Below are 15,398 nucleotides of genomic sequence, written 5' to 3' on the forward strand. Positions count from 1 at the left end.
CAAGTAGCCTGTCCACCAGTGCCCACCTCTCTCTGCTGATGGCCTCCAGTGCCTTCTTGCCATTGAAGATGGGAGAGGCCAGGATAAGGGTGGCACCGTACATCAGACACATCATTGTGCCTGCCACGGAACCCAGGCAATGGTACAGGGGGTTGGGCAGGATCATCCGCAACTGCTCTGGTGTCTGGTGATGGAGACAGGAGGCTGGGTCTGTCTTGGAGCCAGTAGTCAGTTCCTCTCTAGCTGGCAAGGGGAGCCCAGCCAGCCCCCCACCCCTGCCTGAGCCACCCCTCCTGCAGCCTCGCCCTGGGCCTAGTGCCGCCTCACCTTCTCATGCAGTTTCAGGCGCTCTCCTAAAATGTTGGAGTTGTTGACAATGTTGTAGTGGGAGAGGGTGGCCCCCTTGGGGCTGCCTGTTGTCCCCTGACAAGGCAAACAGGGCATGGCTTGGCCTCCTTCTCATCTCCTTCCCACCCTGGGCCACTGCCTTGAAGAGCACGGGACCGGGAATCAGGAGATGGGGATTGTTGCCCCAGATCCATCTGTTCAGTATATTTGCAAAAGGTCTACCACGATGCCAGGTGTCAGGGTCCAGCAATGCAGAAGATAAGGTCTCCGTTCTCATGCCACTTACATGGCCCAGAGAACTCTGCCACCCACAAGCTGGCTTGGGCAAATTCTCTCTTCTGGGTCTCTGATTCCTCATCAGCTAAATGAGGGGCAGCCTGTAGCAGTTCCAACCTGTGTTGGTTCAGTGAATCTGCCACTGCACCGGGAACAAGAGGGCTGGAGTGGAGAGGGTGGGGGGCTAGGGGAGGAAATGTGACAAGGACACCAGGTGCTGATATTTTCCAGGGCAGAGAGGACAGCTGAAGGCCAGTCTCAGTAAAGAATGCATGCTCTCCTCTGCTGTCTCCCCATCCCCGCGGAAGTGTCACAGGGGCAGGGGGCATGTGTCCATCTGGGCTTGGGGCCTGGAGACCTCTGCCCTACCGAGGTGAACTGGATGTTGATGGGGTCATGGCAGGACAGGAACTGCTGGTTGTACTGGAGCTGGTCCAGATGCTGCCGTGTGCTGCCAGCCGCCACCACTTCATCCAGGAGCAGGGTCCCCGGCAAAGGGGCATCCACCGAGATGACTGTGGTCAGATCTGGGAGCCTGGGGTTGGGGACGATGGTGAGAGACAGGGGCTGAGGGAGGGGGCAGGGTGGGTAGGAAGTGAAGGAATCAGGGATGCTGAATGATGCACCACCCACTAACCTGGGACACACCCACCTCTGACTCTTCAAGGCCCCTGGCTGGGCATTCTCCACGTCTGGACAGATCTGCTTCAGGATGTTGTAGTATTGCTGGGTCTTGAATTGCTTGGGGAACACAAGGGCCTTGCAGCCCACCTGTGGAAGGGGAGTCCCCCACCTGCAGTCAGCGGGGAGCCCCAGACTAGAGCTCTGGGGGAGTCCTCACTAATCAGCTGCTCTCATACAGATGCACCCGCTTCTGACACACACACCTCCAGCACACTCACAGGCACCACACTCCAAGACAAATGCACACATGTACCAGCCCCAAGACACACACACCACACCCTGAGACACATATGCATCACATATGAGGATGGACACACGCACACACGCACACACACACCTCTGCCCTGACACACACATGCCCCCGTCCCTGCACACTCACGCCAGGTTTGTGTCTGACCAACCACGCTCTCCTTGGAGTTGGGGCCACCTTCCAATCACACATGGCCTAAGGAAGGACACTCTGCATGTCACCCGCCTATGCATGCCCTAGCTCACACCGTCAGACTCTGACAAGCAGAGTCTGTGCAGCCCCCTGTGCCAGGCCCCAGCCGGGCCCCTCCCCCACGAATGAGCTGTACCTTCTTGAGGACATACTCCAGTTCCTTAGCCTGGTAGGCTGGGTTCACAGACACCTGGTGGAAGCGGCGAGGGCATATCAGTATTCTGGGCAGACCCTGTCCCTCCTGCTGCCCCTCTGCCCCCAGGAGGCATAGAGGCAGCACTCTACACCCCCCTAACTCCCAGAGGCCTCCTTGGTGGGCCTCAGGAGAAAGCACTACCTGGTTAGAAACCAACAAGGCGCTGGTTTGATCCTGGGGCTGAGGGCCTGAGGGGCTCCCCTTCAGTGATGTTCCCCCACGCACACCAAGCTGTGCCAAGCAAGCCCCTCCTCACCAGAATGATGCCCGCCTGGGCGGTGGCCAACTGCATGAGCACCCATGCATAGGAGTTAGGTCCCCACATGCCCAGCCGGTCACCTTTGCAGAGGCCAATGCTCAGGAGGCCAGAAGCAGCTTTGTCCACCTAGTGTAAAAGATGGGGCACAAGGGGTGAGAGGGGGCAAGCAGGAAGGGGCCCAAGACTCCCACCCTCAGCCCTTAGCCCGGGAGTTCTCATCACAGTCACTGGGGACAAAGGGACAGGCAGATTCCCAGCCTCAGTGGGTCTGCCCTGGGGCCTGCATAGTTAACAAGTGCCCCAGGAGCTGCTGATAACAGGAGGCATTGGACCCCTTGTGCCTCAGTCCTGTCTCCTTCTCCTGCCATCCCTTGGGGTTCTCTGGCAGCCCTAGCACATTGCCCCATAGCCAGGTACCCACGCTCCTGGTTCTGCCCAGCTAGGGCAGCTTGGGAGCTAGTACTTGCCCACTTTGAGGTTTCCAGGTCAGGACCCACCTCCTCCTTGAGTTGGGCAAAGGTCAACCTGACGTCTTCATGGAGGACGACCAAGGCCTCTCGTTCTGGGACCCTCTGTGCTGTGGTCTCCAGGCACTGGCCCACAGTCTTGCTGTTAAGATGCTTTTTGGTGCACCCCTGAACGTAGCTGAGGCCTCCGATGGGCATGGAGACCATGCGATCCACCTCTCTGGAACTGTAGGGAGAGGAGCTATGGGTTTGACTGTCCCAGATCAGCCTCCCTGGAACCAAGGGCGTGGCACACCCAGCCAAGCCAGGGGGTAGGCTGCTGACAATGTGTTAGAGACAACTAGGTTTCCTCCAGATCTTCTTGTAAGCCTAAAATCCCCCAGACCCTTTTCCCAACCTCAAGCCTAATCCCAAGGCAGCAGGACAGGGACAAGGTTACGCCAAGCTGGAGCAAAGGGCCCTCCTTCACCTTCCCGGGAAAGGTGAGATGCCATAGTGAAGCCTGTGAGAGCCTGCCTGTGCAGACAGACAGATCTTACAAAGCAGGACCATGACTTCACCCCCAGCCCCTGCCTCCTGGAGAATAAACAGGTCACTGGGGTCCTTCCTGAGGAACCAGGGAAGCGTGCCTGGACCCTGGGCTTGAATCCAAGGTCTTAGGAATTTAGACTCCTTGGTGGGCCAGTTTTTCTCCTGAGGGCCTGAAAGCCAAAGACAGAATAGGAAAGGGATAAAGGAGAGGGCAGATGGAGGCCCTAAGAGAGGCAGCTGGGAGGCCCCTGTTATTCCACAGGCCTGCAGGTGTTCAGTGCCAGGTGCTAAAGATCCTGGGCACCTGCAGATGAAGAAGAAAGCCCCTATATGCCAAATGGCACCTGGGCTCCAGCTCCCACTCTCAGATGATGTCACAAGGCAGGCAGTTTCTGTCTCTAGGGAATTAAGAAGCTGGCTGAAAGCAGCCAGTTAAGGCAAAGGGGCCAGATGTCAGATAAGCAAGGGGCACCAAGAGCCTGCGAGTACTGAGCTGGGGATGTTGAGTGGAGGAAGCAGCCAGCTCGGGACCTGGCTCGGGTTCTAGTCTGGGGCCGGGACTCTTCGCCTCTCACATGTGGCTGCCTATCCATCTCAGTGCACAGGTGGAAACAGGTCTGGGTAGAGGCCTGGCCAGTCACAGGAGTAGTAACCTACTCCCCACTTTTCTCCATCGGCCTTTCAGGAACTACCCATCTCCTCCCAGCCCTGCCAGGTAAGAGACAACCCCTAAGTAAGGGCACGTCAAGCTGGAGGAGAACCTGCACTTCCATTACTGCTCCACTGAACTTTCCCCACCTTTTATTAACTGTGGCACCTGAGCCAGGCATGGCGGCTCACACCTGTAAAGTCTTGCCAGCACTTTGGGAGGCTGCAGCAGGAGGATCGCTTGAGCCCAGGAGTTCGAGATCAGCCTGGGCAATATAGGGAAACCCTGTCTCTACGAAACATTTTAAACAATTAACCAGGTATGGTGGCGCATGCCTGTAGTCCCAGCTACTCTGGAGGTTGAAGGGGGAGGATCACTCGAGCCTGGGAGGCAGAGGTTGCAGTGAGTCATGGTTGCACCACTGCACTTGAGCCTGGGTGACAGAGAGAGGCCCTGTCTCAAACAACAAACCAATAAAACCCAGTGGGACCTGGCAAGTTATCTGTTTACTCTTTGGCTAGAAGGGGATGAAGAGACTGCCTTGCCTATTCCATAGCAGGGCCATGACGTTCAAGTGTGAACAGGCCTGCAAAGGTGCTTTGGGAATGGTGAAGTGCTCTGTAGTCGACAGGCATTTTACCGTCCATTCATGGCATTTATCGACCATGCTTTCGACACACATTCAGTGAGCACCCGTATGTGCCAAGTACTATGCTAGGACTAGAGATAGAACAAGCCACAGTCCTTCTTCTAAGAAGCTCCCTGTCTCTGGGGAAATTAGACATATTAGCTCTTCGTGGGTGGGAACAGCCTAGAAAATCAGGAAATGGGAGCCATGAGGCAGACTGTGGGGGGAATCCCAGCCCATCTGAGGCCCATTGTCTGTCCCCTCAAAGCTGGGTTAAGGTAGCCTCTCTTAGACCTGGGCCCTGGGGCCACCCATACTATGGCCTCCTCAGCCCTACAGAGTAATTAGCCAACATTTATTCCTCCAACAAATATTTAGGAAACACCCACCACAGAGAGGGCCCAATGGTAAAAAATGAACAAAGCCAAATACAGTCCCTGTCCTTGCAGAGATAAGGGTCTGGTGGGAAAGAGAGGAGTGCAGTCAACCTTGGTAATGATGAATGTATGTTTAGAAAGCTGAGATAAGGAAGGGGCCATGGTCCTAGGAGCACCTGTAAGAGGGAATCTGGGATCACCTGGGGCTCCAAGGAAAACTCCCTTAAGAAATTTATGCCTAAGCTGACAGCTGAAGGGTGAGGAAGTATTAATCATCAGAGAAGGGAGAGGAGGGCTTTTCCAGCAGAAGAGAGCTTGTCTCTGTGGCTGGGGCATGGAAAATGAAAGGGAGTGCTGTGAGAACGGGAGGGTGACTGGAACTTGAACCCAGCTGAAACCAAAGGGTCCAGAGCAGAGGACATTGGGCCTGGAAGAATGAGGAGAGCCCCCAAACTCCAGGTTCTGGGGTTGGGGTTTTCTCCACCCATGGGCCCAAGAGGACCCACATCATTTATGAAGTGAAGAGGGATGGATGGATGTTGGAACCAGGATCTGTGTTTATGGGCTGATCCCTCCCTTGTCCCTCCAGGGACATCAGAAGGAACCTTCTCAACCAGTGTCACTCCCTCCTCCAAGTGACAGTTTTTCAAGATGTGGTCCATGGAGAGCTGCTTCGGAATCATCTCAGGATCTCACAAAGAATGCAAATTCCTGGGCCCCTGCAATGCCTACTCATTGCAGAGCTTCTGGGGAGTGGACTGGGAGAATCTGAATTTTTAACAGAATCCCATGTGATTCTGATGTGGGACTGGGTGAAAAGGATTCTATGAATCACACTTTGACAACCACTCTCTTGGCCATCTAAGCCACCCCAACCGCCTTTGACTCATCTATTCAAGCAAGCTTTAGTGAGCACCTACTATGTGCCAGCCCTGTGCCAGGTACTAGGGATACAGGGATGGATAAGACACTGCTCCCAGCCCTCTAAGTAGCCATAGTGTGGTAGGAAGAGAAATGTATGTAAACAAATCATTTCAACTCTCAGATTAAGGCTATTCGGTAAAGAAGAGAACCAAAAGAAGATAACCTACTCTCTCCTAGGGGTACATGGGACAGAAGTGGGGTTTCTTTCCCCACACTCCTCACATCTCAACTACCAACCTCAGCTCCTCCTGCTTCTCCCCCTTGTAATTTCACTCAATTCCATATGTCTATGAAATCTGTGGGCCCTCAGGGTCTACTGAGATCTGCCAAGGTCTAGAGTGGAAAACTGGTCCTCTTCCCATCCCACTAGTGATGAAGGAAGATGCTGCGTGTCCCTCCAAACCTCCACACCCTCCTGGCCAGAGATGGCCACCAATGGTGTGGTCCTCAGCCTAGGGGGCCCTGGGAGCTTCTACCTGGAGTCCACCAGGGACTGCCTAGCTCATATCCAATGATGGCCTGGAAGGTCTGGAAGCCAGAGCACACCTTCTCCTATGGGAACAGAATTTGCTGTGTTCACATTCCCACCTAGGTCTGAGTAAGAGCTCAGAAACTGTCACCTGGAGCAGGCCAGTGAGGACACACAGTCCTAGGAATAGGGTGTGACACCTGGACTTCCCAGAGGTCTTTTTTTCATTTTTTTTTTCATTGTTTGTTTGTCTGTCTTTGAGAAAGGATCTCACTCTGTCATCTGGGCTAGAGTGCAGTGGTGCAACCATGGCTCACTGAAGCCTCGACCTCCCAAACTCAAGCAATCCTCCCATCTCAGCCTCCCAAGTAGCTGGAACTACAGGTGTGTGCCACCACACCCAGCTAATTTTTATTTTTATTTTTTGGTAGAGATGGAGTCTTACTATGTTGCCAGAACTGGTCTCGAACTCCTGGGCTCAAGTGATTCTCCCACCTTGGCATCCCAAAGTCCTGGGATTACAGGTGTGAGCCACCGCACCTGGCCACCAGGCACCTTTTTTATTTTATTTTATTTTTATCATTATTTTTTTTTTTTTTTTTTTTTTTTTTTTTGAGACGGAGTCTGGCTCTGTCGCCCAGGCTGGAGTGCAGTGGCGCAATCTCGGCTCACTGCAAGCTCCGCCTCCCGGGTTCACGCCATTCTCCGGCCTCAGCCTCCCGAGTAGCTGGGACTACAGGCGCCCGCCACCACGCCCGGCTAATTTTTTGTATTTTTAGTAGAGACGGGGTTTCACCATGTTAGCCAGGATGGTCTCGATCTCCTGACCTCGTGATCCGCCCGCCTCGGCCTCCCAAAGTGCTGGGATTACAGGCGTGAGCCACCGCGCCCGGCCCATTATTTTTTTAAGACAGAGTTTCGCTCTCGTTGTCAGGCTGGAGTGCAATGGCGTGATCTCGGCTCACCACAACCTCCGCCTCCTGGGTTCAAATGATTCTCCTGCCTCAGCCTCCCGAGTACCTGGGATTACAGGCATGTGCCACCACGCCCGGCTAATTTTGCATGTTTAGTAGAGACAGAGTTTCTCCATGTTGGTCAGGCTGGTCTCAAACTCCTGACCTCAGGTGATCCGCCCGCCTCGGCCTCCCAAAGTGCTAGGATTAGAGGTGTGAGCCACTGCGCCCGGCCACCAGGTACCTTTTTATCAGAGGGTGCAGTGTTAAGGATGAGGCTGTTCCCATCTCTTGCAGGTCACCTGTCTGCTTGGCCAAAGCAGTGGATTTACCTCAGCTTCTCTCTTCAGGGTTTCTGTGCCAAGGCTCCAGGTCACTGGCCCTGAGTAGAAACTGAGGAGTACACTGCAGACAAGAGCCTTCTCCTCCATGAAGGACGGGAAGTCAGCCTGGGGGTTTGGATCTCCCAAGGGTGAGGCAACCCCTAAGTTAAATGCATGATGATTACTGGGGTTGGGGCGTGTCAGGCATTTCTAAAGGGGAAAAGTTTGAAGCTGTTCAGGACTCCTGACGGGGCACTCCACAGCTCATTCTGCAGCTGTAGTGCTAGGAAGACCACGTATATCTTCCATTGATTGTTCATGCCTTGTGAAGGACAGTTTCTGGGAGGAACAAATTTCAAGGCAGAAGGAGCAAAACTGGGTTGCCCTGTAAATGGGTGAGGCAGCCACTACCATCCCACTGGAGGGTCTGTCACGACAGGGGCCGATGGAAAGGCTGTTTTCTTAGACTCCTCACCTGGGAGGTGAGGACAAGCGTCACAGTGAAGGAGGAACACTGCTGATGCTCTGAAGCTCGGGGGACAGGGGGAGAATGCACCAGGCCAGGGACTCGAGGACCCAAGGTCTCATTGCAGGTGTGCTGCTGGCTGGGTGGGTGATGGGTGTCTTATGTCACAGCTCCTCCGCCCACCCTTGGTTTTAGCTACAGCTGCTGGGGTGGCTCCTTGGGAGTCTGCTACCTGCTCAGGAACTTCCTCAATGTGGGAGTCCCTGGTTCTGCAGGCCAGCCCAGCCTGGAAGAGGAGCTCATGCCTCCAGGGACAGCAGTCAACCCCATGGGGCTGGAGCTCCAAGTCTCCCCTTTTTTGGGAGGTATCTGTACCTTCTCAGAGGTCCAGGTGAATGAAGCTCTTGTTGCCTAGGGTGATGATGTTAATAACATCCCCTCATCAGCTTCCCCACTCCCTATTTGCTCTCTCTACTTCCTATCCCCACTTCCTAGGATCACTCTCCAAAATAAACTACCTGCACCCAAGTCCTTGTTCTCAGGAGAATTCAAATTAAGACACAGGATTTCTCCTTTCTAAAGCTCACCTTCCCCACCTATAAAGTCTGGGAACTGGCCAGCCATGATGCATCACACCTGTAATCCCAGCACTTTGGGAGGCCGAGGTGGGTGGATCACCTGAGGTCAGGAGTTTGAGACCAGCCAGGCCAACATGGTGAAACCCCATCTCTACTAAAAATACAAAAATAAAACAGGCGTGGTAGTGCACGCCTGTAGTCTCAGCTACCCGGGAGGCTGAGGCAGGAAAATCTCTTGAATCCGGGAGGCGGAGGTTGCAGTGAGCCAAGATGGTGCCACTGCACTCCAGCCTGGACGGCAGGTGTTCAGCCTCACAACAAGCATCCTCCTATTCTCACAATGACCAGAAGTCCCATTTAGTTTGGAACTTGGTTTTCCATTATTCACCATGGTTTTCAGACCAAACAGTGGTCTTCTGGAAATTCTAATTGGGAAATCAGCAGGCTGATTTATGGGAAAAAAAAAAATCCAGTTCAATTGGCATATGTGTTTCCTCCTGTGTCTTCACAGCGGCTCTGACAGGTGGTGTGACAGAAACCCCAATAGGTCCTTCTTCTCTCATGACACACCCTCAGACATCTAGCTGGCCACGTTGTGAGGAATAAAGACCAGGTTTCCAAGCTTCCCCGGCAGCCGATCTGGCCAGATGGTGAGGTCCTGGCCAGTGGGGTTTAAAGAGAGATAGTGTGTGCAACTTCAGAGAAGAAACTTTCAGAGGAAGGGACATCTTCTCTTTTTTTTCTTCCTCAGGCTGGAATGCTGCTTGTGACGGGAAAAGAATGGTAGCATTTTGGACCACATAGTGATTTGGGGCACCACAGAGCAACAAGAGAGGAGCCTGACGCCTGGACAGCAGGAGCTACCACACCAGTCACAGACTGGCTGTCTCCCAGATAAAGAAACTCCCATCTCCTTTCTTTTTTCTTTTTTTTGCTTTTGAAAATTAAATTATTTATTTTGAGATATTTGTAGATTGATATGCAGATGTAAGAAATAATATTGAGGCCAGGTACGGTGGCTCATGCCTGTAATCCCAGCACTTTGGAAGGCCAAGGCAGGGGAATTGCTCAAGCCCAGGAGTTTGAGACCAGCCTGGGTGACAGAGCAAGACCCTGTCTCTAAAAAAAAAAAAAAAAAAAAAATTTGAGGCAGTCTTACTCTGTCGCTCAGGCTTGAGTGCAGTGGTGTAGTCATGGCTCACTGACTGCAGCCTGGACCTCCCGGGCTCATGTGATTCTCCCACCTCAGCCTCCTGTGTAGCTGGGACTACAAGTGTATGACCCCATGGCTGGCTATTTTTTTGTATGTTTTGTAGAGATGGGGTTTTGCCATGTTGCCCAGGCTGGCAATTTTTTTTTTTTTTTAATTAGCTGGGCATAGTAGCATGCACCTGTACTCCTAGCTACTTGGGACGCTGAGGCAGGAAGATCTCTTGAGCCTAGTAGTTCAAGGTTGATTACACCCACTGCACTCCAGCCTGGGCAACAGAGCAAGAGCCTGTCTCAACAACAACAACAACAACAACAACAACAACAACAAACACACACACACACAAACCCAAAACAACAACCACAAAAAACTACAAAAAAGAAACAATACAGAAATATCTCATGCACTCTTCAGCATCAATATTCAAATTTTCCCAATGTTAACATCTTGCAAAACTATAGTACAATATTATAGCCAGGATATTGATATTGATAATAGTCAAGACACACAATCATTCCCTTGCCCCCATCTTCTTTCAGTCACTCTCAGTTTGGGTTTCTTTGAGACACACTAATATAATCCTAGAAAAATGCAGGTGATGCCGAGCGCGGTGGCTCATGCCTGTAACCCCAACATTTTGGGAGGCCGAGGTGGGTGGATCACCTGAGGTCAGGAGTTTGAGACCAGCCTGGCCAACATGGTGCAACCCCGTCTCTACTAAAAATACAAAAAATTAGCTGGGTGTGGTGGTGTGTGCCTGTAATCCCAGCTACTCAGGAAGCCAAGGCAGGAGAAGCTTGAACCCAAGAGGTAGAGGTTGCAGTGAGCCGAGATTGCGTCACTGCACTCCAGCCTGGCCCACAGAGTGCAACTCTGTCCCAAATTTTAAAAAAATGTTTAAAAAAATGCAGGTGAGTATCCTGAACTCCCATTCCACAGGTAAAGAAGCTGAAGTACAAAGAGATCAAGTGGATCACGTGGCTGATGAACACCCGAGCCAGGAGCAGAGGACCCGGTGCAACTGCCTCAATGTTACAGCCATGCCTGCCCACGCCCCACCCTCAGATCTGGGAGAAAGGAGAGGGCATAGGTGATTCCTGTTCCTTCTGGTTTGGAATTTATCTCCTATCTGATCATCAGAGATAATATAACCTCAATTTTATTATTCCACAATCTCTACTAACTGATCCCAAGAAACTGGGACCAGGGTAGGGCAGGGTTGAGTAGGAAACAGGTGGCTCTTCCAAGGAATTAAAAGAGTTCTACAAACTCATATCAATGCAATGTGCTCATAAACATAGGAACCACCCATCATTTCGAAAGAGGAAGCATAAACAAACCAATTCTCCTTCCTTGCCCACACCACAAATGCCTGGGGCATAAAGGGTGGCCACTTCTTTTTCTTTCTTTCTTTCTTTTTTTAACTTTATTTTAAGTCCTGGGATACACGTGTAGAACGTGCAGGTTTGTTACACAGGTAAACGTTTGCCATGGTGGTTTGCTGCACCTATCAACCTGTCACCTAGGTATTAAGCCCTGCATGCATTAGCTATTTACCCTGATGCTCTCCCTCCCCCAGCCCACCCCTCGACCCAACACTTCTTTTTCTATTTTTTCGTTTTGTTTTGAGACTCACTATGTCACCCAGGCTGTAGTGCAGTGGCACAACTACTGCTCACTGAAGCCTCAAGCTCTCAGGCTTAAGAGATCTTCCCATCTTAGCCTCCCAAGTAGCTGGGACTACAGGTATGAGCCACGGTGCCCCAACTTCTATTCTTAAAGGGATTTGGTTTTAGGAATTTTTTTTTCAATGCGACATGGGAAACTTAAGGAGTTAGAGGAAAAACAGCAGTGCCAGTTGTTCTCAACTCAGAACTAAAGTAACTACTTGGAAAGGCATCAGATACTTAGCATGGGTGTTGTAAAACCCAAGGCTCTCAGGGCCCAGGTGGGACTGAGGCCAGATAGGAGCCTTGAAGAAACAAAGCACAGCCCCGCCTTAAAGGTGCCAGCAGAGGGCTGGCTCCTGAGAACTCAGGCCCAGATCTGAGTAGAGAAGTCAGGAGCAAGAAATTTTATTTTTTAAAAATTCTCTTGACTTTTCAGTGTTGGCAACTAATGTGTTCACTGCTTTATCCCAAGTGTCTGAGTGCCACGAACATAAGAGGTGCTCAGATGAATGACCAAATGAACGAATTAAAAATAATGCACATAATGACTCAATTAAAAAATAGTAGACATCTTGCTGAAGGTAATCTATGAATGGCTAACAAGCAGATGAAACGCAAATTAAAACCACAATGAGGTACCACATCATGCTCACTTGGAAGGCAAAAAAATAAAATAAAATCAAGGGCCGGGCGCGGTGACTCACGCCTATAATCCCAGCACTTTGGGAGGCCAAGGCGAACAGATCACCAGAGGTCAGGAGTTCGAGGTCAGCCTGGCCAATATGATGAAACCTTGTCTCTACTAAAAATACAAAAATTAGCCGGGTGTGGTCATGGGTGCCTGTAATCCCAGCTACTTGGGAGGCTGAGGCAGGAGAATCGCTTGAACCTGAAAGGTGGAGTTTGCAATGAGCCAACATTGTGCCATTGCACTCCAGCCTGGGTGACAAGAGCAAAACTCTGTCTCAAAAAAAAAATAAAATAAAAAATAAAAAAACAAAATAACAAGTGTCGGCAAGCATGTGAGGACACTGTAATCCTTATATATTGCTAGTGGGAATGTAAAATGATTCAGCTGCTTGGAAAACAGTGTGGTGGCTCTTCAAAAAGTTAAATATAGAATTAGCATATAACCCAGCAATTCCACTCCTAGTTATAATATATGCCCAAAAGAACTGAAAACATGTGTTCAAACAAAAACTTGGGCCAGGCACAGTGGCTCATGCCTGTAAGCCCAGTACTCTCTGAGCCAAGGTGGGAGGATCGCTTGAGCCCAGGAGTTTGAGACTAGCCTGGGCAACACAGTGAGATTCCATCTCTACAAAAAAAATTTAAAAATTAGCTGGGCATGGTGGTGCACACCTGTAGTCCCAGCTACTCTGGAGGCCTAGCTACTCTGAAGGATCACTTGAGCCTGAGAGGTCGAGGCTACAGCGAGCTACCATTACACCACCACACACAGGCCTGGGTGACAGAGTGAAACTCTGTCTCAAACAAAACAAACAAAAACCCGTACATGAATGTTTACAGCAGCACTATTCACAATACCCAAAAGGCGGAAACAAACCAAATGTCCAGCAACAGATGAACGGATAAACAAAATGTGGCATATCCATCCATACAATGGAATCTATTATTTGGATTACAGAGGTCATCTGGGTATGGAACATCAGGTTTGGCAGAGTGGAGACTTAGATCCAAGCTCATGGATTTAAAACCTGAAGTTCATTGCCAGCAGTATGATGGCACAGGAAGGGAATGTGGAAGGCACATACAGGACCCTAAAGAGAGTCCTCACTGTGGATGAACTCATTAAGGACATTAAGCGTCGGTAGTACTATGAGAAGCTATGCTGACAGTGACAGCAGGAGAGTTCTGAAACCTGCCAGCAAATCCACAAAATGGAAATGGCTCGCAGGATCACTTTTTTTTTTTTTTTTTGAGACAAAGTATCACTCTATCTCCCAGGCTAGAGTGCAGTGGCATGATCTTGGCTCACTGCAGCCTCTGCCTCCTGGGTTCAAGCGACTCTCCCACCTCAGCCTCCTGAGTAGCTGGGATTACAAGTGTGTGCCACCACACCTGGCTAATTTTTGTATTTTTTGGTAGAGATGGGGTTTCACCATGTTGGCCAGGCTGGTCTCAAACTCTTGACCTCAAGTGATCCACCTGCCTCGGCCTCCCAATGTGCTGGGATTACAGGCGTGAGCTGGATCAACTTCTTGATGCCAAAGAATCGGGCAGATCTGCGGCGGGGCTGCTGTGGCCTGTGGATAGGACACCCAGTATGAAAACCCTTGGCCAGTTTGTGTCTCCACCTCTTGTCTTTCTACAACCACATTTTCTGTTACCCGTTTTTAGGATAAACTCAATCGCATATATGCAAGAAGGCCTCCACTTAGAAAAGGCCTCCACTTAGAGAAGCAATCCCATTAGTCAGCAATGGACCCTCTCGTTTATTAAGTGAAAGAAGAAACTGAAGGTAAAAGCTGTCTAGCAGTAGAGGGGGCTGAGGAGGGGGCAATGGGAACTTATCGTTTAATGGGTACAGAATTTCAGTTGGGAAAGATGAAAAAGTTCTGGAGGTGGGTGGTGCTGATGCTTGCACAAAAGTGTGAGTGTACTGTACTTAATACCACTAAACTGCAAACTTCAATAGTTAAGATGGTAAATTGTATGTTATGTGTATTTTACTACAATAAAGCAATTTTTAAAAAGGAAATGAAGTAAGCCAGGAGTGGTGGCTCACGCCTGTAATCCGAGCACTTTGGGAGGCCGAGACGGGTGGATCATGAGGTCAGGAGATGGAAACCATCCTGGCTAACACGGTGAAATCCCGTTTCTACTAAAAAAAAAAAATACAAAAAAAATTAGCCGGGCGTGGTGGCAGGCGCCTGTAGTCCCAGTTACTTGGGAGGCTGAGGCAGGAGAATAGCAAGAACCCTGGAGGCGGAGCTTGCAGTGAGCCGAGATCGCGCCACTGCACTCCAGCCTGGGTGACAAAGCGACACTCAGTCTCAAAGAAAAAAAAAAAAGGAAATGAAGTACTGATACATGTTACAACATGGTGGAACCTTGAAAACATTTATAAGTGAAAGAAGCCAGTAACAAAAGACTATATATTGGGCCGGGCGTGGTGGCTCATGCCTGTAATCCTAGCACTTTGGGAGGCCGAAGGAGGCAGATTGCCTGAGCTCAGGAGTTCGAGAGCACCCTGGGCAACATGATGAAACCCTGTCTCTACCAAAAACACAAAAATTAGCTGGGCATTGTGATGGGCGCCTGTAGTCCCGGCTACTCGGGAGGCTGAAGCAGGAGAATTGCTTGAACCCAGGAGGCAGAAGTTGCAGCGGGCCCAGATTGCACCACTGCACTCCAGCCTGGGTGACAGAGTGAGACTCCATCTCCAAAAAAAAAAAAAAAAAAAAGACTACATATTGTATATGTTATACAACTTTGAAATAATTCCAAATACATACATAGTTTGTGAAAAAGTTGTTAGAATCAAAATGGAGTCACTTGTGTCAAACCCTGACAAAATGGAGCCAGGTAAGAACATGCAGGGAGGGTTCTGGTGCACGACTGCCTGATAACAAAAGATATCACAAGAGACTTTGCCAAAACCACAACCTTGCACAAAGGCCACCTCAATCTTACACACACACACAAAATGCTTCTGTGAGGACATTTGCCCAGCAACTGCCTGTCCAGCCCTGGACTGATGCCACCCTTGTTTTTGATCCTTGTAGCCAAGGATAATTGTTTCAAGACAACATATGTAACCCTCATTTTACCTTTAAAAATCCTTGTCTTCTTTACCCCTGTGAATATGCCCATAGTTTACTGTGGCATACATATTCCTCATTGCAATGCTCATTCCCAATTAAACTCGTTATACTTGAAGACTTTTTTTCTGTTTGTTATTTATGTTGACATTTGCTATGGGAG

The 15,398-nt window shown here is 50.3% G+C and overlaps 1 protein-coding gene across 1 annotated transcript in view; it reads right to left on the reverse strand.

Moving 5' to 3' along the window:
• The window catches only part of ACSF2 (acyl-CoA synthetase family member 2), a 49,037-nt gene that overhangs the window by 11,242 nt on the left and 22,397 nt on the right, over positions 1 to 15,398 (reverse strand). Inside the window, exons 2-8 of the mRNA XM_019027291.4 lie at positions 2,703 to 2,898; positions 2,203 to 2,331; positions 1,887 to 1,940; positions 1,277 to 1,395; positions 994 to 1,159; positions 328 to 423; positions 27 to 184 (exon numbers count right to left, since the gene is read on the reverse strand). Of these exons, the coding sequence (XP_018882836.2) occupies positions 27 to 184; positions 328 to 423; positions 994 to 1,159; positions 1,277 to 1,395; positions 1,887 to 1,940; positions 2,203 to 2,331; positions 2,703 to 2,898 (918 nt within the window). The remainder of the gene's footprint in view (positions 1 to 26; positions 185 to 327; positions 424 to 993; positions 1,160 to 1,276; positions 1,396 to 1,886; positions 1,941 to 2,202; positions 2,332 to 2,702; positions 2,899 to 15,398) is intronic.

The sequence above is a fragment of the Gorilla gorilla genome, chromosome 4, assembly GCF_029281585.2.
Source record: "Gorilla gorilla gorilla isolate KB3781 chromosome 4, NHGRI_mGorGor1-v2.1_pri, whole genome shotgun sequence".
Classification (NCBI taxonomy): Eukaryota; Metazoa; Chordata; class Mammalia; order Primates; family Hominidae; genus Gorilla; species Gorilla gorilla.